The 25,663-nt window shown below is 55.4% G+C and overlaps 1 protein-coding gene across 1 annotated transcript in view; it reads right to left on the bottom strand.

The window, feature by feature from the left end:
* CCDC33 (coiled-coil domain containing 33) overlaps nt 1-25,663 on the bottom strand; it is a 113,181-nt gene that overhangs the window by 2,190 nt on the left and 85,328 nt on the right. Inside the window, exons 13-18 of the mRNA XM_037833446.1 lie at nt 3,960-4,125; nt 3,120-3,208; nt 2,819-2,950; nt 2,618-2,708; nt 1,391-1,557; nt 219-305 (exon numbers count right to left, since the gene is read on the bottom strand). Of these exons, the coding sequence (XP_037689374.1) occupies nt 219-305; nt 1,391-1,557; nt 2,618-2,708; nt 2,819-2,950; nt 3,120-3,208; nt 3,960-4,125 (732 nt within the window). The remainder of the gene's footprint in view (nt 1-218; nt 306-1,390; nt 1,558-2,617; nt 2,709-2,818; nt 2,951-3,119; nt 3,209-3,959; nt 4,126-25,663) is intronic.

Below are 25,663 nucleotides of genomic sequence, written 5' to 3' on the forward strand. Positions count from 1 at the left end.
GCAGGAGGGGGTGTGCAGGGGGCCAAACTGACAGCCTAAGAGACAGATGGACCTTCTCTGAGTTCCAACAACATACTGAGTCCTGACCCTGACTCCATGCTGATCCTGGATCCTCGTCACAGACCTAGACCAACACTGGTCACACACTGAGCCATGACCCTGGTTACACACTGAGCCCTGACCCTAGACCATCCTGGTCAACTTAGCACCTCACCCACCTGGCTTTCCAGGGAAAGGATCCGGCTCTGGGCTCGTTCCAGCTTGGCCAGGAGGTTAAACTTGTCTGAAGTACCGGTGAGAAGATCCTGCAGGCAAAGTGGAAACTCACTATAGCCCCATCCACAGCTGGGAGTGTAGCCATGTGAGCTCAGGAGGCCACGAGGTGCTGAGGGAGAAACTAACCAGGTCTGCGTTCCAAGCTCAGCTCCCAGCTGCAGAGCCTTTGACCAGACACCAGAATCCCTTCTTCCCAAAGTTCAAAATTCAGAACTGGGCCTAGCATGTGCTTTTTGCACAGCTGTTCTCCCCATAGATTTTGGAAATATGAAATTTTTACACATCAATTATGTGATGCAAAATACACTAGAGAATTCCCTTTAATGCCCAGAAAGGAATCTTGAACTGAGTCTTTTTTTGAAAAGTGGAGAATCCATTTGTGAAGCCAGGGTTCCCTCATCACATGCATTTTATGTGGATGTCCATGCATTAGGTTTGCTTTCAAACAGAACTTACCTCCGGAGAGTCCTAGGTTGAAGAGAAGAACTCTCCTATGCCCCTGCCCCACCCACCAGTCTTTTGTGATTCCAAATGTCCTGCTTTTGAGTTGTCATAGAGCAGGGGCACCTGTAGCAGCCTTGCAAGTGGAGTGAGGCCAGGGCATCTTGGGGCCTGTGGCACCCACCTGTGCAGGCAGGGTCTCTGTGTACTTGGAGTGGCCTGGGCCATCTGCTTCTCGCAGCCTCTCTGCCAAGTCTCCTTCTGCTCCCAACTCCCTGGGGTCCACCTGGGATGGGGGGAAAAGGCTCTCCAAGGCTGCACCAACCCCAGGAAATGCTCCAGAAGGGAGTACAGAGAGGCCTGTTTGGGGTCCAGGTGGAGGCCATCCAGGTAGTGAAAGGTGTCAGTGTTCAGGGTTCAAGGATCAGTTAGGGGCTTGCTGTTGCCCAGGATGCTAGATGCGGGTAAGAGTGAAGCTCTCAGACACGTGTTCTCTGGGAGAAAAAGCAAAGCCTGAGAGCTGGGACTCCAGGAGACTCCATGCAAATTGGAGACTCCAGGAAGCCTCGCTCCTGGTCTTGAGCCTCAACTTGGCTTGCGCTGTGGGTGATTGCTGGGCAGTGGGTCACCTGCGCAGGCAGGCCCAGGCCAAGCCTGTGTCGGCGGCTCTTACCGGCAGGGCCTGCTGCTGCAGGATGATGGGGGCCGACTGGTGGCGGGTTTTATCCAGCTCTGCCCGCAGCCTCGAGTTTTCTGCCAGCAGCACCGAGTAAATGTCAACAGGCAGGTTCTCTCCGGTAGGACCCAGCGGATGGCCTGAGGCTGAGAGCATGGGGAAGACTGTGGATGAGGCCACAGATGTTCATGAGATGGGCTTTCCTGCCTCTCTGTCCCTGCCTGATCTGCCCCAGTATTTTGCTTCTGTTCTGCCCCTCCTCTGCTCCCAAGCCTTCGATGGCTCCCTACTGCCAGTGGGATCAGATCCACAGCCCTCAGGCCATCCTTCCAGGCCCTTTAGAACCTAACCCCAATGTTCTCCCTAGCAACCTTCCCAACATCCCCCCACCACCGCTCCCCCCACATTGTCCTCCAGTGGATGTCAGCTCTGTCTGCCCTCCCTTCTCGCTCTGTGCATTCTTCTCACTCCCTGGGCCTTTGCCCCAGCTGTTCCCCACCCCCCCCACCAAGGCTGACTTCTCTCCTCTCACTCAGACTCCTCCAGAACCTCAGGGTTCCTGAAAGGCAGGCCCAGCTTTTATTGTTTTCTCAAGGCTTTCAGAAATATCCCCTGCCCCCCCAATGCTCCCACACAGGGCAGGTGGGGCACAGGGCTGGGCACACAGGGCTCCTGGTGAGGCTGCACGGACGACTCTTGGAAACCTTTTGCTTTGGGCTGGCCTGATGAAGTATGACCTGGTTCTTTCCTGCTCCTCGGAACCACCTCTGATCAGCAGTTCTAGGAGGATTTGGTTAACACCAGTGATTGATTTAAAGCACTGATTTAATCAAAGCGGTTTGGTTTGTTTGTTTTGCAGAGGCCTGATAGGTTAGGAAGATGGAGGAATTATTCAAAGGGTCCTTGGAGTTAAGTCAGTTATTTCTGCTCCAGGCAGCCCCTTCCCCCAGGAAGCCGTGCCCCAGCAGTCTAGTCTATGCTGGCTGCTGCCCAGGAAGACGGGGCCTCTGTCTAGACTGTGTCTGGCAGAGAGAAGGAGCTCAGGGGAACTTTGGAAGTGCTGCATGCCCGAATGAGTTGGGGAGTAGCACGTTCCTGGGTCTGTTAGACCCATGGGTATAACTGAGTGCATGGGACACCCCTTCACAGCCTGTCCTGAGCCTGGGAAGCTCGGAGAGGGCAGGGTCTCCAGGAAATGGGGCAAAAGCTGGAGGATTGACTCACCCATCCTGGGCTTTCCCTGTGGCCTGTTCAGGAGGGGCTCATTCCTGTCCTGCAGCTTGTCCTCCAGGACCTGCTCCATCTTCTTGATCACCTGGAAGGCAGAGGACAGAGGCTGGGCTGGCCCACGGGCTCCACATCTTCCCACCCATGGCTGGACCCTGGTGGTCTGGACCCTGGCAGGCCAGCCCCTCTGACACCCACCTTCTCCTGGTGCCACACAGTCTCCTCCAGAGCCTTCATCTTTTGTAGCCTTTCCTGGTACCTTTTTAGCAGTGCAGCCTGTGGCTGCTGAGCCTGATACAAGAGGAGTAGCTCCTTCTCGCGATCATTCTTCTGGAGTGGGAAGAGGGATAGAATGGGTGCCTGGGTGTCTTCTGCTGAGTCCTCTGCTGCTCTGGAGCCCCTTGCTTCCACGTCCTCTCTGCCGCTGGCTCCCCACATACGTCTCCTCCTGACGCTGCCTCTGTCCCAGCTCCCCTCTGCCCCCCAGGCCCCAGCTCACTCGAATCAGCTCATTCTGTAAATGCTGCACCTTGTCCTTTAGCTTCTTTGTTTCCAGCTCACTCAGCAGCAGTTTCTGCTTCATGGACACTGCTGGGGGGAGGGAGGGTGTGGAGAAAAGCTGGCTCATGGAAGAGCTCGGAGGCCAGGTGTCTGTTAGCCCTGGAGCTTGAGACAGGACTGGGTTCCCATCTGTTGTGGGTTGAATTGTGTCCCCCAAAAGATATGGTGACACCCTAGCTCCTAGTACTTGTGGATGTGGGCTTATTTGGAAATAGAGCCTTTGCAGATGCAATGAAGTTAAAATGAGGTTACACTAGATGAGGTTGGGCCCTCAATCCAATGACTGGTGTCTTTATAAGAGAAAAAGGAGGGAGATTCGGAAACAGACACAGAGGAGGCATGCAGAAAAGAGAGCCATGTGAGGACGGAGGCTGAGACTGGAGAGCGGCAGCTACAAACTAGGGGACCCCAAGGAGTGCTGGCAACCACCGCAAGAGGCAGGGAAGGCTTCCCTAGAGCCATCCCTAGTGCACGGACCTGTAGACACCTTGATTTTGAACTTCCAGCCTCCATAACTGGGAGAGAATAAATTGCTGTTGTTTGAAGCCACTAGGTACACGGAAATTTTTAATGGCAGCCCCAGGTCACCAATACCCCATCCCTGTGTGGACCTGGCTGGGCAGGGGCTGTGAGTGTCTGTCGAGGGGCAGGGGGCTCCTGCCAGCTGGAGTCCAGCCCCACGCCCTCCTGGGAAAGGGCCTTCCCTCACTCTGTCCCGCAATCCAGAGCCGGGCCCAGGCTGGGGCCCAAATGCCCTCGGTTGCCTGTTTGTCCTCACCCAGTTTTGGGGCCTCTTTGGCTTTGTCCAGCTCCTCCTCTTCCTCCTGCCGGGTCAGTTGGCATCTCAACAGGCGGTTCTCTGCCTCCAGGATGCTGGCCTGTTTACGCAGAGATAGGATGTCCTCTGCCATCTTCTGCATGGCCCGCCGGTAGTTGTTCATCTCCTGCAGAGCCCGGAGCCCAGAGCTGAACCCCACAGGGCCTGAAGCCCCCACCCCGCATATACACCTACACCTGGAAGTCACTGGGCTACCTGCAAGGCCAACAAGTTCCACGGGCCCCATACTGTGCCCCGACTCAGCCTCCCTGGGAGGTGTGGTTATGACTGGGTCCTAACTGCTGGGGAGTGGGCCTTCTGCCGGCAAGCACAGCATGCTACTGTTCTCTCGGGGTGGGGTGCGGGGCTTCCCATGATCCCAGCTCAGAGGACCCAGGCCCTGATATCAGGAGATGAAGCCCTTGTGCAACAGACTTGAAGGATCCGGGGCCAGGTTTCCAGATTCTGGCTAAATCAGAGAAGCCACTTTATTTTCTTCCTCCTCCTTTCCCCTTTTCTAATCCTTCCTCCTTCCTCATGTCACTGAAAACCCAGGGAAGAGCTCTCAGGAATCCCACCTGGTGCCACTTGGTTACTGACCCCAGGCACCCAACTGGCCCAAAGGTTAGGAGGGGATGCAGGAGATCCAGACAAGGACTGGGGGTAAAGGTTTGCATCCAGCTATGGGATCTGGGGGGCAAGGTGGGGGCTGGGAAGCTGGACTTGGTCGTTAGGCCGGGAATGACAGTAACCCTAATAAATGACATTAATTGAGCACTCACTGTGGTCCAGGCCCTCTGCTAAGGGCTTTATGCCCACACTACAACCTCCTGAGGGGAGGTGCTGTTAGTATCCCTGTTTTACTCGGGGAGGCCAGTAACTTGCTTAGTTGTAACACTAACAAGAGGCAGAGCCAGGGTGTGGAAGCCAGTCCTGCTGGCATTGGGATCCGGATTCTTAAGTGCTGGGCAGTATCGTCCTGGCACCTCCCACGCGGCTACCCCAGGCTTGAACAGTCTTGTTGTGGAAGGTATTTGCTGTATATCGAGAAGTGATAAAAGCCAAGTGCAAAAACGAGTTATCAGCGTGGTCCCAATTTGGAAAGAAATTCACGCCTGCTCAAGTGTATGCATAGAAAAGTTAATAGGCTATATTTACATGCATTTGTCTTATCGTCAGAAATTCCCTAGTGTTATTTATAAAAAAATTTCATAGAGAGAGTTTCTTAAATCTAAACACTGTGAAACATAAAAGGGGATCCAGGATGTGCAGCCAGAAAGGCCCCTGGAGAGGAAGAGGTGGGGAGTTAAATTGGGGGGTGAGGAAGGAGGGAGAAGGAAAGGAGTCCCCTAGGAGTTTGCTGGGCCCTGGCACTTTGTCCACTTCCTGGGGCTGTGCGAGGCCTTGCACCTGGGGGTGGGGGCTCTGGGGCGGGGGCTCACGGGCTCAGCCAGGCTCCCGAGCCCCCATGCTGACTGGGACGGGGGTAGGCTTCCAAGCTGCTGCCTCCCACCTGCTGCATGGTGGGCTGCTGGCTTCTTGGGGAAAGTCCCCAGACGGTGAGGGCTCTGCAGATACCACTTGTCACCTGCTGCTGTCTAGCCTTCTGGCTGGCCTCCCAGTAGTCAGTGCCAGTGCGGGTTCATCTTCCTAGCACCTGGCCCAGCGCATTCCGGGTCTTGGCTTCCCCAGATCTGTCCATCTGGTGTCTTTGGACAGGGCACCGTTAATTGGGAAACTCAGCCCAGAGGCTGCAGATGCACAGGGCTTTGTGGTCAGCTTGGTTGCTGATATGTTGTGGGAGCTCAGATGGGCCCCTTCCCCTTTCTGAGCCTCTGATTCCTCATCGGATAGCCAGAGGGTTGTCAGGAGGCTCAGAGTCAGTGGGTCTGCAGCAGCTGGCTCAGCCCCCTGCTGAGAACATTCCTTCTCTGTTCTCATGCTGCTTTAATCAACAGGTGAGACCCCTTCCTCCTCCTCTTTGCTGACCCCATTCTCCCTTTCCCCCTCCTCTGCTATGCTCTAAATCCTCAACTTAACGGCAGCCCCAAGACTGACAGAGGTTTGGGAGGCCTCGTAGACAGTCAAGAAAAAGCACATGACATTTTGGAAAAGGAAATCTGTCCCCTCTTTTCTTTCTCCAGCCTAGTTCAGTTTCTTATCATGTCTACTCTGGACAACTGCAGCAGCATCCAAAAGGGTTTCTTCATTTCTAGGGTTATCTCCTAAAGAAACACACCCATGTCTAAGAAAGCATGTCCAAGGATGTTCACCACAGCACAGTTCGTGATCTTACACTAGTCATGCTCATTCTCTGGACTACAGGTGGTAGTTAAGGAGAATGACTTGATTTAATGTACTGACATGGAGAGATGTCCGCACTTTATTCTTTTAAATTAAAAAAGCACGTGGCACATCAATGTGACCCCATCCATCACTGGTTGTGTGTGCATACATATAGGCGTATAATGACAGTGGCTACTTCTGAGTTTGGGGAGGGGAAGAAACACTTGATTCATCTCTAATTTTTGCATTTTTAATGAGAATTTATTCATGTACTATTCACCATATTAAAAATAATTTAAACCTAAATAAATTCAGGGCTATACTATGCTATGGATTGAAAGATGTGCTATCTAAAGGGTTCATTTCCCCTAAATTGATCTATAGCTTCAAAGCAATACCAATGAAAATCATAACACTTTGTGTGTATGTGGAAATAGACATGCTGATTCTATAATGTGCAAGAAGTAGAAAGGGCAAGTATAGTTGAGATTTTTGGAAAGGAACAGTGAGAAGACTTGCTCTATCAGCTATCAAGAATTATTATAAAGCTACAATAATTCAGATGGAGTAATATTGGTGCAAGTATTGATAAAGAGGCCAACAAAACAGAATAGAGACCCCTGAAATGGACCTGTACAAATGTGGCCACTTCATTTATGACAAAGATGTCACTCTAGGGCAGCCAGGAAAGAAATGTAATTTTAATAAATGGTGCTACATCAATTTGATATCCCTATGGAAAGAATGGAAACAACTCCTACCACATACCATACATTAAAAATAAATTCCAGATGGATTGTAGATCTAAATGTAAAAGGTAAAACAATAAAGCTTCTAGAAGGTAATGGATGAGAACATCTTCATGAACTTGGGATAGGGAAAGATTTTGAAAAACAGGACATAAAAACCCCTCACAAACCAGAAAGGACAAGACCGAAAAATTGGATGCATTTAAATTAAAAACTTCCAGTCTTCAAAAGACACCATTAAGAGGGTGAACAGGCAAAATAGAGTGGGAGAAGATATAACAATGGGCTCACATCCAGAACTCCTACAAGTCAGTACAAAGGACAGACTGCCCAACAGATGATGGACAAGAGCTTTGAACCGCCATTTAACAAAATAAGCTAGTAAGCACAGGAATTGGTGCCCACCCTGTTATTTAAAACTGCAATGCAATACTATTACATCCTCACTAGGATGACTTAAAACAAAAACAAACCAACTCACCAGATCAAATATTGGTGAGGATGTGGAGCAACTGGACGTCTATTAAAGTGGAATATATGCCTACCCTAGGATCTAACAATTCCACTCCTGAATATATACCCACCCAAAAATGTGTGTACAAAGGCATCAAGCCACGAAAACATTCCTGGCAGCACTGCTTGAAATAGTCCCAAACTGGAGACCACACAAATGCCCACTGTCATAGAATTGTGAAATGAAATACACATACAATTGAATACTGTGCAGCAACAAAAGGGAGAACTACAGACACAAGAAACCACATGGATGAATCTCTCAAACATAATATTGAGCGAAAGAACTTGGACACAAAACACCTCTTCTATGATTTTATATATATTCACTTCAAAAGCACATGAACTCGGCCGTCCTGTGGGGCGAGCAGCGCTCTGTTATTAGCAACCCCCTGCGCCTTGATGGATGAGGAAGGCTGAGGCCCAGCCGGGAGGAAGGAGGTCGAAGGAAAGCAGAACTCCTGGTGGAATGGGGTGTCCCTGCTTCAGCCAGGTGGTCCCAGCCAGGGGAAGGGGGTGAGGATCAGCCCTGCAGACCTTCCAGAGGCCCCTACCCACCCCCAGCCCTGGCTGCTCTCCGAGGCTCCAGCCAAGCCAGTCCCGTGTCCCCGGGCACCGCCCCCCTCAGCTTCCCGCACCCCCTCCGCTGAGCCGGGGACCCTGGGCCTGCAGGCGGGCGGCCGTGACCTCTCCCCCCAGCCTGGGGCTGGGCGCCTCCCTCCCTCTCAGGGCCACGCGCTGCGTCACCGCCCAGCCTTGAGAGCGGGCAGGACACGGTGCCCCAGATTCCTGCTGCGGTTCGGCCCTCCCGGCCTGCTCCCCACGCCCCCTTCCTAGCCTTTTGGAGGCAGTTCCCAGCCCCTTCCCTGTCTCCTCTCTGGGCTAACACACCCTCTGGGGCACTGACCCTGCGTGTCCACTGCATCCTCCTCCCTCACCGACACCTGCCTGCCCTCCACCCCACCCGGACATGGCTCTCAGAGCTTGTTGAGGGGACAAGTGTCGGGTGGGCCCGGGTTCGAGGTGCCCCTCTCTCTGAGCGCTGGGGGGCCTTTGCTGCACCAGCACCTCCTGCTGGCTCTGGAAGGGCAGCAGCTGGGCTCGGAAGCCCAGGGTCCTCCGGTGGAAGGAGGGAAAGACCCCCACTTCAGAGGCTGCTGAGCAGTGATGGGCGTGAGGAGCACCAGCAGGGCCCTGGCACATAGGAGAATGACCTTCCCTTTCCACCTTTTGAATTACTTTAAAAAGAATTATTATTCCTACAATAACCCTGGGCACCGAAAGTACCATGGTGCAAGTACTCCCGTTTTATGGAAACTGAGGCCCAGCCCTCTCCTCACCCTCCTTACCATTCTGGAGGAGGCTGGTGATTATCTTTTACAAAAGCCTGAAGAAGACAATGCTTACCCCTCCCCAAGAAAGATGCTGTCATGGTGAACCTGAGGCACCTGGCCAGGTGGGCCCTTTCAAATATACCTGTGGCCACGCCCAGATGGGGAAACTGAGGCTGAGGGCGGCAATGTGCCAAAGCCATAGAGACTCAGCTACAAAGCCGAGGCTGAAGCAGCTCAGTGAACACCCAGTTCGACCGACACTTGCTGAGTGCCTGCTGTTTGCCAGGCCTGTGCCACGCTGGGGCTGTGGAGAACAGATGAGCCCAGACATGGTCCCCACCTGCGAGGGTCTTCTGTCTACACAGAGGAGACAGTAAGAAAGTGCCTGTGACAGAGGGGGGCTCAGAGGGGCCTCCTAATCCAGGCTGGCAGTCCTGGAAGGCTTCCTGGAGGAGACTTTTGGAGGGTGAATAGGTGTTACTTGGAGGTGGAGGTGAGGGCTCCCCAGGGGAGGAGATACTGTGGCAAGGGTGGGGAGGGGAGGGAGGGAAGCAGGGGAGTTCCTGGGGCGCAGGGTATGGAGAGGAGAGTTTCTGCGTAAGGCTGGAGAGGGGACAGGGAAGGCAGTCTCGGGGGCTTGGGCTGTGTCTTTCAGGCCACCGAAGAGCCTAAGCTGGGGGTAGGGGGCAGGACCCCCCAGGCCACTCTGCACAGGGGGGGACGGAGGCCAGGGCCAGTGAGGAGGCAGCTGCAGGGCGCCAGCAAGACACGGTCAGGGCAAAGCTGCAGGACTGAGGAGGGGAGCTTGGCAGAGGGAGGGAAGCAGGGAGGAGGAGGATCTGAGGTCCTGGGTGGAGGGGGTGGGGGGGGGAAGGTGTGACGCTGTGAGGGAGGGCGAGGTGTGTGGGTGTAGGTAGTTGGAAGGTCGTCAAGCTTGGAGAGTCTCTGGAGATAGAGGTTTGGGAAGAAGCCCCACGGATTTACCACTGAAGCCTTGGGAAGTAGGGGAGTTTTCAGTGTGAGGAGAGTCAAGGAGAAGGATAAGGAGCCCTCAAGACCAGGGCAATCGCCAGAGAGGCTGGAGGACAGGGGCGAGCGCAGGCTGGCAAAGCCAAGCTGCAGAGCGCTTCAAGGAGGGATGATCCCCTTCCGCTTAGGATAATAGATTGGGTAATAGAGACGAAGCTTCCCACTGAAGATAACAGAAAAAAAACTAGATATGGAAAAAGAATGGCGAAATAGTGAGGAATAATTGAACAGACATCAGGGGACAGTGGGCTCTGTCCACTGAGTGGAATTTTAACAGCAATAAACAGAAAAACACAGAATAAGCAACGAGGCAGATGCATCTCATACCCACAAAGGGGAACAAAAGGAGCGCACACAAAGTACATACACGCGGCAGGGTTCCCTTTACATAAAGTTAAAGACGGATAAGTACCCTATAGCCACGAGGGAGCACCCTTAGGCGATGACTATGTAAGGAAGCAAGAAAGTGAAGCCAGCAGAATGGCCACGTCCAGGAGAGAGATGGGCAGGGCCCAGGAGGGCGTGAGGGGCTTCTGGGTGCTAGCGATGGTCTGTGTCTTGACCTGGGTGGTTCTGTGGGCATTGGCTTTAAAACATTTGGTTACAAGCACTACATTAAATGCAACTTTCTGCCTATAGATTATATTTCACAACTTTAAAAGATTTTGAAAGGAGAGAAGGCGCAGCAGCTTCCAAGTCTGCAGAGGAGCCTCTGGGTGTGGCCTCGAGGAGGTGTTGCTGGTGGCCTTGGCCAGGCTCTGGGTGCCTGGGTGCAGTGGGGTGAGGACTGAGGGGGACAGTGAGGTTGAGAAGAGACGGAGGTAGCTGGGGACACAGGATTGGGAGAGGTGGCAGAGGGAGGGGAGCAGAGAGGAGGAGGGGTCTGAGGAGGAGGAGTCAGAGAGGGAGGATTTCCTGGAGAATCAGGGGAAAGGCGGGGAGGAGTGCATGGGGGCAGGTGGCCTGGAGCAGGGGAAGAGGTGGGGAAGGAGACCCGAGGCTGGGGCAGTGTGGGTGGCAGGGCTCTTTGGGGAGTGGAGTGAGTGGGGAAGGCGGACAGGGGCGGTGAGTTTGCTGGGCCAGGCATGCACCTCCCCTCCCTCAAAGGCATCAGACCTCCGGGTCCCCAGGTCCCGGGGATCGTTGTTGGCAGGCACACGCCACCTGCCAAGTTGCTTGTCTTTGCAGCCGGCAGAGGGCAGCCACCTCCTGCAGATGCTCCGGGCCTCAGCCAGTAGTGGGAATGGGAACCCACAGCTCAGGCTCCCGGTGGCTGCAGAAGGCTGGCTTGCTCTCTAGCCCCAGGCACATACATCTCCCCCTTCAGGTTTTCAGACACTTTCCAGCCTCCTTCTGCTCAAGACCACACAGTGAATCCTGAACCCCAGCCAGGCTCTGTCCTAGGCCAGCCCCAGGGAGGATGATGGGGCTGAGTGCGAGGGTCAGGGCCTGGGGTAAGCGTATCCTGAAGCACCGCAGTAACCCTCACTCTTCCCGCCTGCACAGCAGCAGACTCCCGAGGCTGACCCCTTATCCAGGGGGCTTCCAAACCCCAACCACATACACATACACCCACACCACAAAACCAAAAACAAACAGAGTCTAGATCTTTGCAAATCAGACAAGGTTCATCAATGCCCCAAGGAAGATAAACTGTGGGCGCTAGACCCAGGAAGGGACCCCTGCGGGTCCTCAGGGCATAGAGACTGAGCTCCCATTTGTTGAATGTCTACTCCTGGCTTGGCCCTTTACACACTTTTTCTCTAATTCAGACAAGTCTGCAAGAAAGGCTTTGCATTCCCAATTCACTAAGGAGGATGCTGGGGCCCACAGAGGGGAAGGCTGGGTGATTCAAGCTCCTCCTACTTGTAGGGGGCAGAGCTGGAATTCGACGTGGATCTCTCTAGGCAATGGAGCCAGGGACCCCGGCCTGGGGTGGGGGTTCCAGAGCTATGGGTCTCTGAGGTGATACAGTAAGATGTCACCTGCCCTTGACTTCCTCCTTTCATCAGGACCAAGGCTATTTCTCTTCAGCAAGGCATCTGCCAGGGGAGCAGGCCCCACCTGACCCCCTTCACATATGTGAGGTGCTCTGAGGGTCCGTGGTGGCTGCTTTGCTGAGCCAGAGATAGAAAGAGTCCCTCGTCTCCCCACTTCTGGGTCTGGCCAGGCCTGTTTCCTGGTTTTCCTGGGCCCTCACACAAGGCAAAGAGGGGCCAATTCTACCCCTCATCACTCGCCCTTCTCCTGAGAAATCAGCTAATGTGGTATATCGGCCCCCCACCCCTCATGGATCTCCTGTGACCAGAGGAGGCATCTTCTGGTCCCAGGAAGCACCCAGGCACCAGGGTGGGACATCTTATCATGTCACCTCAGACCCATAGCTCTGGAACCCCCACCCCAGGCCGGGGTCCCTGGCTCCGTTGCCTAGAGAGATCCACGTTGAATTCCAGCTCTGCCCCCTACAAGTAGGAGGAGCTTGAATCACCCAGCCTTCCCCTCTGTGGGCCCCAGCATCCTCCTTAGTGAATTGGGAATGCAAAGCCTTTCTTGCAGACTTGCCTGAATTAGAGGAAAATGTGTGTAAAGGGCCAGGCCAGGAATAGACATTCAACAAATGGGAGCTCAGTCTCTATGCCCTGAGGACCCACAGGGGTCCCTTCCTGGGTCTAGTGCCCACAGTTTATCTTCCTGGCCGAGTTGATATGGTCTGATTCTGTAACCTCCTCCTCCAGGCAGGCCTCCGAGTTCTCAGCTTCCGTTACAGTTGGGATTTCTTCATGCTGTCTCAAAACACAGCCTTCCACTCTGGTTGATGAAAGTTGGCTGAAAATGCTTTGCTCTTCCTCTAGTTTAGGGTCTAATTCTCCTCCCCCAGTCCAGGACTGGCCTTAGTGACTTCTTGATCAATAGAACGAGGCAGAAGTGATGTCCTGGCATGTTTGAGGCTATAGATCATAATATGCCTTGCAGCTTCCTCCCTCCTCTTAGACACTTGCTGTTCCACCAAGGAAGATGCCCACTGCCCTGAGGCTACCAAACTGTGAGGGAGCCCAGATGAACCGTGTGGAGAGAGAGACGTCCAGCTAGCTTTGAGCAGTTCCGGGCCCCAGCCCGTTAGGGCATGCCAGCAGAGGACCCAGACACTGTGGAGAAGAGATGAGCCCTCCCTGCTATACCTTGGCTGAGTTTCTGACCCCTCAAACTGTGCGATAATAACAAAAAAGTATTGTCTTAAGTCACAAAGCTGTGGGTAGTTTGTTAAGTAGCAATAGATAACTGGGACACTCTCCCCGTCCTTTCAGAGCCCTTCCATGGCTCCCACCTCATGATTAAGTTCCAATTCTGAATCTCGAGGCAGTCTGTCCAAGCACATTTGAGACCCCTTTTCAGAATTTAGGCCCAGCCACTCTGCCCTTGGGTCCAGCCTCCCTGGGCTCCTTTCTGTCTTTGAAGCTTTACCCACCTCTGCCGAGAAGCCATCCCTGATCCACACCAGCCCGGCACTCCCCATCCCGCCAGGGACTACCTGTGCTCACTCTCTCCAGCTCCGGGAGCTCCCCGCCTTCCCTCCTCTCTGTGACCTCTGGTCTGTGCTCCTGAGTTGCAAAAGTAGGGTCCGCAGACCCCTTCAGGACTGGTGGCCGAGGGACTTTCTCTGGCAAACCCCTGACCAGGACCCTGCGCCTGCCAGATTTGCAATCATTTGACAGATAGAGATGCTGTCTGACCTACACAGGGCCGTGCAGGGGGAATGTTCCAGCTGCAGAGAAGTGAGACACATGATGTGCAAGGCCCAGGCAGCACCTGTAGCTTCAGGTTTGTTTAGCTGCTATACAGCCCAGACTCACGCCAGGACTAGGGACACATCTTGCTGGAAGATGAGGGAACTATGTGCCATTCTTAGCCACCTCTTAAAGCAGATCTCCTCAGACACCAGAGGCCACCCTTTGCTTACCTAAGTTATCCTACACCTTCAAAGGGAATGAACCACATTTCTTTCACATAAAATGGAAACATCCAGCTTGTGCAAAAGTGATGCTGGCTTCCCCCAGTTCCTGAGGTTAGGGAGCTCTGAGCAAGAATTCAACTCTGAGGGGCAGTGGCAGGGAGGAGTGGGAGAAAATGGGGTCTGTGCCTGAAGATTTGCTGAGTCAGGGCTCGCCGTGGCTGAGCAGCCCCCTTACCGACATGCACAGCCCGCCCAGCCTGGCTCCCTTCCACACCCGTCCTGCTGCGGGACAGTGTAACAGCAGAACCCAGAGCCCTGAGAACAAGCCTTTTCCTTTCCCCTCTGTTCACTTTTGGAGTCTCACCACCACCAGAGGGCAGGCAAGGGCAGCCTGCGGGCCCCCTGGCCTGGTGTGGAAGCCGAGTGCAGAGCGGGCTGGAGGGCGGGCCGGGCTGCAAGGGTGTAGCAGCATGGTCAGGGCTGGGCACCCCTGTGCACTGCTGAGCTGGGGAGCTTTGGGAAAGGGTGGTCTCCATGAGGGGGTCTTGGCCCTGGGTCGGGGGGAGGAGGCTCAGTACTGGGGGCCTCTCTTCCCTACCTGCCACCACACTGGGGTGGCCCCAGCTTCCCAAGCCCCATTCTGGGCCCTGCCTTGGTATATCCCCCTTCTACCCACTTCCAGGAAAGACCTGGCAGCCAGTGTTCCCCCTCTAAACTCAGCTCTGTCAGGGGTGGGAGACCCCTGTCCTCAGAGAGCACCCAGTAGGAGGGTGGGAGCCTGCCGTGGGGCACAGCTTAACCCCTAGAAGTGTAAGTCAGAGAGATGAGAGAGGGGGAGGGCTTCCTCTAGTGGGGAGGGGCTGGAGCTGGGCCTCATGGGTAAGGGTTGACTGGACTGGGTGGGGATTGGAGGTACTGGGAACACGCTAAGTAAAGGAGTGGAGGACATGGAGGCAGCAAAGACTCAGGCAGCTGGAGCAGGCCAAGCAAGTCGGAGGACTTGAGTGCCAGGCCCAGGAACTCTGCTTCTAAACTGAGGGCAGTCTGGAGCCATAGAAAGCTCTTGAGCCAGAGCTCTGCTTGCCCCAGATCCTGGCTCCTGATTCCCCTTGAATGTCAGCTGGGCCTCCCAAGCAACAAGCTGAGCTGTGCAAATTGCTATTTAAAACAGATTTCTCTGCTCTACAGAGCCCTGCCCTCCCAGAGAGGTGAAGGCTGTTGCCTCTTTGTTCAATGCAAGGTTAAGGCAAAGAAACAAAAGGAGTGAATTTTCCCTTTCTTCTGTTCTTTCTTTTCCTTACTGCTGCAGCTGCAGAGATGGTGCCTAGGAAGCTTTTGTGCTTTGTGGGCGAAGCTCTGAGGGTTGGCTGGGGCCTTGGCCAGCCCTGACCGCAGCCTCTGTCTAATTGCCCTCTGCAGGACCCTGGCTAACTAATTGGGCTAGGCCATGACAATGGAGCTGGGGATGGGGGTGGGGTGGGGGAGGGGCTTCCTGGAAGATGCTCTGCCTTCCTGTCCCCATTTCTCCTCCCATTTCCCCTCCCAGGCCTCCTTGAACCCTGCGTGGCCTTCAAGGCTCAACTCTCAGCCCTCCTCCTCCAGGAAGACCCCCTGGGCTACCCTGAGCCCAGCCATCAATCACTCTTCTGTGGATGGCAGCTTGGGGTTGGCATTTACCCCGAGGCCAGGAGCTTCAGGGACTGGTGAGGGGGCAGATCCCAGTCCTGATCTCACAGGTCCTGTTCACTCTCCCACAAAGAAACCCCTCCCCACCAGCTACTTCCTGCCAGAATCCTCCCTGGTTAGAGCTCTGATGCCTCTGAATGCTTGCATCCAGAACCTTGGGTTCTAATCGAGCCTCTGCCCATAGCTGCTATAGAACCCTGTATATCTGCAAGCTGAGGTGATGATCCCTGTTGGGGTTGTTGCCACAATGGAAGATGAAATGCCTTGGCAACTGGGGTCCAAGTGAGGTTGTTATCTCTAATCCAGGCAGCCTGGCCTGGGACTGATCCAACTTCTTGGATCCGCCTCACCCCTCTTCCTCACAGTCCTGGTTCCAAGTTTCATCCTACTAGTGAGCCTTCTCAGGCTGACTGCCCAGGCTAACCCAGGCCCCAGCCACTTTCTAGAATCCGGGTCTGACCATTGAAGAGGCCAGAGCCAGGGCCCGGGTTGGTGGGAGATGACGGTCACTGTAAGGTTTTTCCCACAGCCCTTCTCTCCTCCCTCTCTCTGGGTTCCTGGGTGTGGCTGGAGGTGGGGACCCCACAGAAGGTTCCTGTGACCATGGTCATCTGGGGCCAATGCTCCCAGGCCTGATCGTCTGATTGTGCCCCCACCCCCACTCCATGTCCCACTTGTGCAGGCTTTGGGAACACCTCTCCTGGTTGCCTGGCAACACACCCCAACACACCTACTTGTTTTAGGTGAGCCAACACATCCTCCTAGAGCCACGTGGGTGGGGGGCACACTTACAGGGTGGCTGTCACGGAGGCCAAGGAGGCCCGGGGCAGCTTCGGGGGCTGGAAGGGGCAGGGACTCTGGCTCCTCCATCTTTCCTGCTTGCAGTTCTGTTTCCCAGGATGGGTCCCCAGAGACTGTTGCTACAACAGTGTCTGCTTGGCGACTCAGGAGGCAGGCAGGCTCATGAAGCCGGTTCATCTTTGTTCCAGGGTGAAGGGTATCTGGGTGGGGGTGGCTGAAATCAGTCTAGGCTCACTCCTTGGCCAGGAGAGGGCAGGGCCTTGGAGAGCTGAGGGCACTGGGAGCCCAGGGAAGGGGCAAGTCCCTGAGGAGCTCCGACCTTCCGACGTTCTCCCCTAACCTGCCCTCAGTCTCCCCCTCTCCCCTTAGCTCCCCACCTCCCCATCTCCACTTTCTCTGCTCCTTGGTGCCCCCCATACCCTCAGTTCCCCTTCCCTGCCCCTCAGTCCCTGTTCCCCTCGGCTCCTCAGTCTCCCATCTCCTTGTCTCCTAGTCTCCCAGTCTCCCCTTTTCTCCTCCTCAGTGCCCCCAGCCTCCCCTCCCTCTCCCCCCACCCCCAGCAGCGCAGGCAGGGCCCCGGGCTCACTCTCCTCCCTGCAGCTGCACAGAGTGGCTCAGGGCCCCACGCCTGGACCCTGGGGCCTTCCCAGCTCTGCTCTCCTGATGGCCTGGGCAAATTCCATTCCCTTTAGTTCAGTGGAGACATGGGTGGATATTTTTGAAAGGAACTCACTGGGAAGCAAAGGGAAAACAAACCCAAACAAGCCAGCCCACCAGCCTAGAAACGGCCTTGGTCATTAAGGCAAAGCCATCCTGACACAACGGGCCTCGGGCCTGGGCTGTGCAGATCCCCCTCCTCGGTCATGGAGGGCGTCTGTCTGGCTTTTTTTCCAACTGAGTTGGGCCGAGACTGCCTTTTCTGGGTTGGCTTGACCCCATGGCCTTTCATGCCAGGCCCCCTGTTTGAACCTAGCAAGATGCCTGCAGAGAATTGGGGCGTAATAAACATTTTTGGCTTGTTTAAATGAATGGATGAACACATGGATGAATGTCAGGGTCTCTGTGGCCTCAATAATAACTCCTGACTGGATAGTCGGAGATGGACACCTCTGGCTGTTTCAAAAGCTCCACCCTTATCCAGTGTGTTCCCCCCCACCCCCCAACACAAGTGCTGGGTGCTTGGCTCAGGGCTCTGTATGGGGCGGGGGCCTCTGTCAGGGCTGCAGGGAGGGAGGCCTTACTCTTCTTTTCTTTTCAGGCCTTATTTTTAATGTAATGTACTTCGGGACCCTGGAGAGTTCTTTTTCTTAATGGGGATAAAGTAGGGAGTTGGAAAAAACAATCCCTAAAATGCTTCATAGCTCAAATAGCCCTAGCCTGGTGAACTGAAAAGACAGTGGGCTCTAAATTTGCTCAGACCTGGGCTCTAGTGCCTGCTCTGCTACTAATTAGCTGTGTGACCTTGGACAGGTCATTTAACATCTCTGAGCCTCAGTGTCCCAATCTGTAAAATGGAGAGCTTAACTGTGATGGCTCATAGAGCTGCTGGAATGGTGAAACAAGCATGTGGATGTAAAGCACAGAGCATCCACATGCCTGGCACACAAGAGTGACTCTGTACATGTTACTCCCTCTTCCACGTCACTGTCACGGGGGGGCTCTGGGAAATCTTGCTCTAGGGACATGAAAATGAGGCTCTTGGTGGAGACAGCCATCCTCCCCAGATGGGCACCCATCACCCAGATGGCACCCTAGAAATGGGTGCTGGGCCTTCCTGATCCTGCTCCTTGGCCCCCCAACCAGGGAAATGGGCTGCTGCCTCCTGCTGTGTGTGCCCACTTCCATCCCAAAGATCCAGGGGCAGAGCCTGGGATGAAGGCAGAGCCAGGCTGATGCCCCTCCAGCCTGGCCTTCAGCCGCCCGCTCCCTGCAAAGGGCCCAGTCCTCCCGCACCCTCTGTGCTGCCAATCGATTGAATCTGCTCCCATCCTCGGGCGTGCCATGAATTTTTCATCAAAGGCCTGTAGACTTTGGGAAACACACAATTAGAGGCCCCATCAATAATGCACCAGACAGAGGCTTCGGCCAAGCTCAGCCAGGCCCCAGAAATGGCTGTCTTCCAGCCTAGCTCTGGCAGGAGGCAGGAGGTGGGGCATGAGGCCCCCACTACAGTCCAGTGGGGCACCTTTGGTCCTGCATCTCCATCACTGGACATAGAGCAAGTGTGGAATACAGAGGGGGAGGGGAAGTGGTGTGGAAGCACCAGGCAGGCCCCAGTGGGACCCGCCCCTGCCTCAGGTGTTTCATCTATAAAATGGGTGCAAAGGAGCTCCCCAGTCCCTACTCCCCAACCCCTGAATCAGAGTGAGATGCACCAGATAGTTATTATGTGAAGGCCTGGGTTTGTTGTGGGACTGGGGGATGCTCTCCTTCCGTGGGGCCCCAGGAAGCAGGGCAGGCGTCAGGCTGGGTGAGGAGAGGGGAGGGGAGGGCAGGGGCACCAGAGGGGAGGGAGGGCTTTAGTCACACTTGGCAGCTTGGTGTTCAAGGTCAGCTGTGATCGGTCCCGCCCCATCCCCAGCCTCATAGCACAGCTCCCCTTCCACCTGCCGCTCCCCATGTGCATCCAGGTCCTACAGCCTCAGAATCTTTAGGGGAACAAACAGATTTTCTCTTCTGTCCTGTCCTGGGGCCTTTGCTCACGTGGTTCCTTCCACCGACAGGAAAGAGGGCCCTTCAGCCTATCTCTGCTGACCCTCCTGACATGAGCCTCTCCCTCTCCCCTTGGTTAGAAGGGATGGTTTTCTTTTCTGAATGTCCAGAGCCTGAACCAGGCAGGTAATAATGAGAGCTTATGACGGGATGGGTGCTGTTCTAAACAGAGCAACGTAACTTCATCCTTTCAGTAACCCAGTGAGGTAGCTACCGTTGGGCCCATTCTCCAGAGGAGGAGTAAGAAGCAGGAGGAGGTTCAGTAGCTTCTCGGAGTGGGGAAGCCAGTTCCAGAGCCTGCCTTCTTAGCCACCATCCCAAGCCCTGGGGCCAGTTCTCTGGCCTCAAATGGCCTTCCAGTCCAGAAGTGTGGGTCTCACGCTTGTTTCTCTCTTACTCACCAGGACTAGGATTTTCCCAGCCGGAAGCCCATTCTCTCCCTGCCCTTCCCAGCTTGGCAGGGCACTCAGGAGGATCGTAGCCATGCTTGGGGGACTGACAGCAGAGGCCTCACTCCCATCCCAGTCTGAAGCCAGCTTGGCCCCCAGCAAGGCCCCACTGAGTCCTGCGTCTGTCTCAGGAGCCCCACTGATGCTGCATCCCTGCACCCCCGCAGGCTCTGGGCCCAGCTCCTGCATCCTGAGGCTGTTCTCCTGAATGTCATCATTCACCCCTTCCAACAAAACCAACACATCAGACATGGAGTGGGAGTGGAGGGGAAGACGGGGAGAAGAAGAGACCTGGAGGTTGAGATAGTTTGTACTGTTGCTTTGGGCCCATTGCCAATTTCTTTGGGCCCTGCAGAACCTTGGGCCTCTGCTCTGGCCTGGGAGGGGGCTTATGGGTACATGTGGTTCTGTGTTTTTGCACATGGGCTGCCCTGAGGCCTGAGATGCCAGCACCTGGAAGCCAGGCACATGCCAAAGGAGCAGGTGGTCCCCCATTTTTAAACCCTCTCCTGCAGGAATGCTGCCACTGAACCTGAAACACACATGGAGACCAGGAACCATACCCCATGCTCCCTGTCCCCAACCCCAGGCACCCCAGGATGCAGTGTGGAGCTGTCTGCAGCAGAGGCACTCACTAGGACTCCAAAGACGTTCACATGGGGGCCCTAGGAAGGGCCCACGGTGGGTGGGCAGGGAGCTCTATAAAGCCCCCTCCTGTGTGCATCTCCATTTGGCCCTACATAAATCCTTGACTCACCCTGAGACCCATGGCCCTATGAGGGGGCAGCCAGGTGGCAGCAGCAACTCTTCCACCTGGGAGGGGTGAAGGCTGCCTCTGCCCAACCCAGGCTAGCCAGTAAGGATGCCCTGCCAATCCGCTCTCTCCCCTTCAACATGCTCTCTAGTACCCATCTCCCGCCAGGCCTTCTGCTGGGCACTGGGGACAAAGATACAACCAAAGCTGATTCTCTGTCTCCGAGGAACTTGTGTTCTAGAGAGATGTGGCTGCAGGTGCAGTGGGGTATGACAATTCAGTGTGGGAGCCCTCAGCCAGCCCCCTCCCTGCCCCTGAAGGCATCTCAGAGCCGCAGAGGAGTTTTAAAGGGTGTATAGGAGTTTGCCAGCTGATAAAGGGAGGAGAAAAGAAGACATTCCTGGGAAAGCAAAAGTGTAGAGGTGGAAGTGGCCTGCACATCGGGAGAAGTGTCAGCAGTCAGGAGAGGGGAGAGGGAGAGGCAGCTGGAGCGGCTGCAGGGCCCGCCATGGGGGCCTCGACTGCCAGGCTGAGGCCCAACCACAAAGCCTGGAGTCGGGTGAAGTGGCCTGGGCAGGAGCTAGATACTGGCCCCAAGCTCTGTATCACTACGACTTTCCAAGGACCTCCCCAGCATTGCCTTGTACACATGCCTGATGTGCATCTCAGGACACCAGAGCCCAGAGAGGGCAAGAGGTTGGGCCAGCCTCCCACAGCACTTTTGTGGCAGGACTGGCTCAGCCTTCACAGTCCTCCAGGGTCAGGAAAGCCAGGCTGTCTGCACTGAGGGCAGGAAGCCGAGTCCATCAGAGCTGGAAGGTGCCAAGGGACCTTCTGGAGGAAAGAGAGGCCAAGAGAGGAGTAGGGTTGGGATGCTGGCAGCCAAGAATATTGGGGTGGGAAGGTGGCCAAGGACAGGTGTCCTTAGGATGCTGCCCTTCTCAGTTCTGTGGGTGGGCAGCTGTGCCGTGGCATCCTGGAGCAACCAGGCACCCCCACACCGCCCTGGGCTGTCCAAGTAGACCCCTCTACCACCCTTGATCCATGCTGCTCAGTGGAAGCAGGAGCTGCAAAGGGGCTGCTCAGCCCCCTAACATCCTGTAACTCAATGTCCCCACTGTTCTTGGACCAGAGACCTACCAAGCCTTGGGCTGTGGGAGCCAGAGCTGCGAACTGGACCCGAGCCCTGCCTCCCAGGACCCAGTGGGCAGCTGGACTTCCGGGAACAGTGGGGCTTGGATGTAGGGGCTTTGTTGTCCAGTAGGCCGAGGCCCTGCCTGTTGGGGTCAGGCTCAGAGAGGGTCTACAAGGGCCTCGGCCAAGCCTGGGTGAGGGGTGGGGAGGAAGATGAAGTAAGAGGAAGACTGGGCCCTACCTTTAGGGGTCCTAGACTGAGGGAGGAGACAGTGCATCCCCTCTCACCCTTCAAGGAGCTCCAATCTAAGGGGGAATTCGTGACCCTGCCCTGGGATGCCCAGCCTGAGCCGGGAAACAAGAACCTGCTCCAGAGCCCATCTGAGGAGGAAGGACCCACCCACTCCCAATGAGGACACATGAGGAGAACAGATGGTGCCAACAAGTGCAAATTAATCGAGCAAAGCCTGTGTACACAGGCACTGCGAACAGGCGGGCTGACAGGCTGGGAGGGGTGGGGGGAGGCGTGGGGCAGGGAGCGGGGAGAAGCTGTAACAGCACTTATCGATGTCTCCCTGGATCTGCAGGCGGGAGCACAGTTATTGACAATGCCTGTCTATAAATCTGCAGGCCACGTCTCCAGAAACCTTAATTACGGGGCCTCATTACCCCTCACACCTCTAGGCACAGCCTGGGCTGGGGCGGCTGCTGACACTGCGGCTGGACCGTTAGAGCAGGGCCGAGATGGCTGCAGCTAGGGACAGCCGGGGACAGCCAGCCAGGTGTGCCAAGGCTCAGCCTCCAGGCCACAGTGTGGCAGGGAGTTTGCAGCCTTGAGGGCTGGGTTTACATTCCAGTTTGCCAGTTACTCTCTGAGGCTCTGGAGGGCACTTGGTCTCTGCAGGCCTCAGTTTCACCATCTGGGCAATGGGCAGAGTCCTGCCTGCTTCAGAGGGCATGTGAAGCCCACTGAGCAAAGCTATGGCCAGGGTGGAGCTCAGTGCCTGGCACAGGGGAGCCCGTGTGACCCGGGCCTTCCCCTTGGTCCCCTGTGGAGCTACCAAGAAAGAAAAGAGCAGCTGGCCCGGCCCTCACAGCTAGACCCTGGTGTTCTCCTGTTGAACACAAACAATTTCATAGGACATCACATCGTATGAGGCCACTCTCTCACCATGGAGGGGCAAGACAAAGACTACTCTGTAGTCATGTCTGAACAGACAAAACATGAACACTGTCCAAATGACATAAGTGGCCAGACCTCCCCCTTTCCTAGCTAATCTGAGTGGCTGCTGCTTCTTTACCAATTACAGTTTTAGCCTTACTGTATCATATTCCTTTTGCTTTCTAGATAAGAATTTCTAACATACCCTGTCATGGAATTGCCCCTCCCTCCTGGAAGCAGCCCTCCCAGAGCAAAGCACTGGTTCCTCGAACTCTCCTCAAAATTACCTAATGCGAGCCTGAATCCAAAAGTCCTCTCCAACACCCTTTTTCTGCAACGCCCTGGAGCTCCCCATGGGGTGTGTTCTCCCTTGTGGTAATGAGTCAAAAACCAGCTTTGTCCAACTATAGGTGCGTCCTGGTGGTCTTTGGCTAGAGGCACTGGCATTCAACCATTAAAGCGTCATCTCTCTAGACCAGCCTGCTGGCCAGACCTTCATTCCAGGCTTTTATTTTCACCCCCATCCCGACTCCATCATTGCAGTGAAAGTGTGTGCCTACAGCGTCCCACTCTCCTCAGGCCAGGAGAGAAAGCTCTGGGGCAGGGGCCGTGGAGGGGAGAGACCCTGGTGCCCCTGCCAGGTCGTGGGATGGGGGATCCGAGGAGGCCCAGGCAACCTTGGGCTGAGGGAGGGACAGTGAGGGGGGGGGTCTGGAGGTAACAGGGGCTCAGCTGTTGCAGGGGAGCTGGAAGTGGGGTGCACAAAGTGAAGCCTCCCTTCTCTCTTCCCCAGGGCTCACCCCAGCCCTTGATGTCAGCACTTGGAGGGCCAGTGTGGGGAACCAGAAGGTGCAGACTCCCAGCAGCTTTCTCCGGAGTAGGGGATGCTGTTCTGGTGGTACTGGATCATGTTGTAGGAGCACAGAGGGAGGCTGTCGGGAGCTGTCTGGGGTACTGCCTGGGGGAGGGGCGTGTATAGGTGCCACCATCCCTGGGAGCCCACCCAGGGCCTCTGCCTCTCCAGCCCCATATTCTTTTTCTTGGGCTGTTGTGTCCTCTGCTCCGCCATCCTCTGAGCTGCCTGCCCCTTCCTGGCTGGTTCACTCCCTCCTGCCTCCAGCTCAGGACAGATTTTTCTCCCCAGGCCGTGTGTGGCTGGGAAACTGTGCTCCATTTCTGCCAGGTCCCGGGCTCACCCTGTAGCTTCACCAAGTGTTTCAGCTTTCCGAATCCTGGGCAATGCCCCCAGAAACCCCTGTGTTAAACTTTGCCTTTGGAGGCTTGGTCCTCAAGGCCGTGGGTCCCTTCAGAGCCCGTCCTCACGCTGCCTGTCATCCAGCCCCTTTTGGTCACTTCCTCCCTCGTGACCCTCCCTCCCCCATGCCCGGAATCCTCCTGAAGGGACCTTCTCGATGCCCTCCTTCAGCCTGACCCATCATGCATGTCTTGTCCTCTTCCTGGGGGATGGGAATCCAGGGCCCAGACCCTCACAGATGGAGGCAGCAATAAGGGGAGGGGCTTCATTTGAGGGGCTCCTGTTGCCTGGGTCCTCCTGCCCACTTGGTCTCTCAGGAGGCCCCCTGCCCCTTGACCACCTCAGGCCCAGGTTCAGTCTCAGAATCCAAATCCCTGGCTTAGCCTCAGTACCACCCCCTCCAGAGTTTTTAAGACCCCCCCCCCATTCCACTTTCAAGATCCAGACCCCTCCTATTGAGATGGTGTAAAATCATGGGGCTGCTGGAATGGGGGGTGCAGAGTCTCAGGCAGGGAGGATGAATGGATTTCCCAAGGGAGTGGCTGATGGTTTTCTGAGATCAGGGAGAGATGGAATCTGGTCCCTAGCCACCCCCACCCCCCAACCTCTCTGCACTGTTCTTTTCATCCCCTGCTGCAGATGACAAGGCACCAGAGCCCCTTCACAGCTCCCAGAGCTCTCTCCAGGTGCCAAGGGATTTTCAAAGCCAGCCTGTGAGGGGAGGGTTATCATCATCCCCGTTTCACAACTGAAGACTGAGGTTCCTGCAGGTGCTAGCATGGGAGCTGAGTGGAAGCAAACTCCCTCATCCAGACCTATCTACTCCCTGTGTCATGTGGCGGCTTGGGAAGGGGCATTTTATGCACTCACTGGACACACATTTATTGAGCAGCTACTGTGTGTCAGGTGGCCGGTGGAGGCGAGGGGAGGGCATTCCATGTAGAGGGAGCAGCAGAGCAAACACCTGGAAAGGTGAGTGGATGTGGCTGGGTTGGGTGTGGCTAGGATATTCTGGGTTCAGGTTGGGGCTTGGGGCACAGGTTTCAGAGGTCACAGGGGCTCATCAGGCTGAGGGGCTCAGGTTGCAGTTGAGAGATCCATGGAAGGGTATAGAGCACCCCTAGATTTGTGGCCTTGGGAAGGTCACCTGGTAGCTGTGTCCTGGGGAAGGCAGGTTGGAGGAGGCCGAGGCAGACAGAAGACGGCCCCATCTGGTGAGCCAGCATCTGACCCTCCACTGGAGACCCCCACCCACATAATGAAGGAGGTGGGAGGGAGACCTTCATCTTGACCTCTGATGGCAGAACAGGGCTCATAAAGGGCTTTCCAGGCAGGCAGGGGAGGAAAAGGGAGATGCTGCCAACTCCAGTGTCCAGTCCCTGAGGGGGTCCTGCTGCCAGGCCCTCCCAAATCCCCCAGAGCCCCCATTCAGCCTTCCCTAGGGTCCATGACTCAGAGGGAGATTTACATATCTGAGAATAATTAAAAAAAAAACAACTAAAATTCTGCTGCAGAGGCTTAGCATCAACAGGGCCCTGAGCCCTCTTTTGTCTGTTTGAGTAAGAGCTGGCTAAAGGCCTACGGATAATTAGTCCCCTGTGGGCAACGCTGTCCCCCCTCCTTGAAGATTTAAAGAGACAGCCCCCACACTCAACCCACTTCTACAACCGCCCAGCCTGAGCCCTTCTCCTGCAGCCCCTCCTGCCCCTCCTTTCCTTTCTGGCTGCCATGAGCATGGGCTGTCTGCTGCTGGCAGGAGCCGATGAATGGGCATTTTATCTGATTAAACTGGGAGTGAACTGGCCTTGCTCTATTATCTTTGGTCCTGATTGGGCGTTTTACACCAAAT

The sequence above is a fragment of the Choloepus didactylus genome, chromosome 4, assembly GCF_015220235.1.
Source record: "Choloepus didactylus isolate mChoDid1 chromosome 4, mChoDid1.pri, whole genome shotgun sequence".
Lineage (NCBI taxonomy): Eukaryota > Metazoa > Chordata > Mammalia > Pilosa > Megalonychidae > Choloepus > Choloepus didactylus.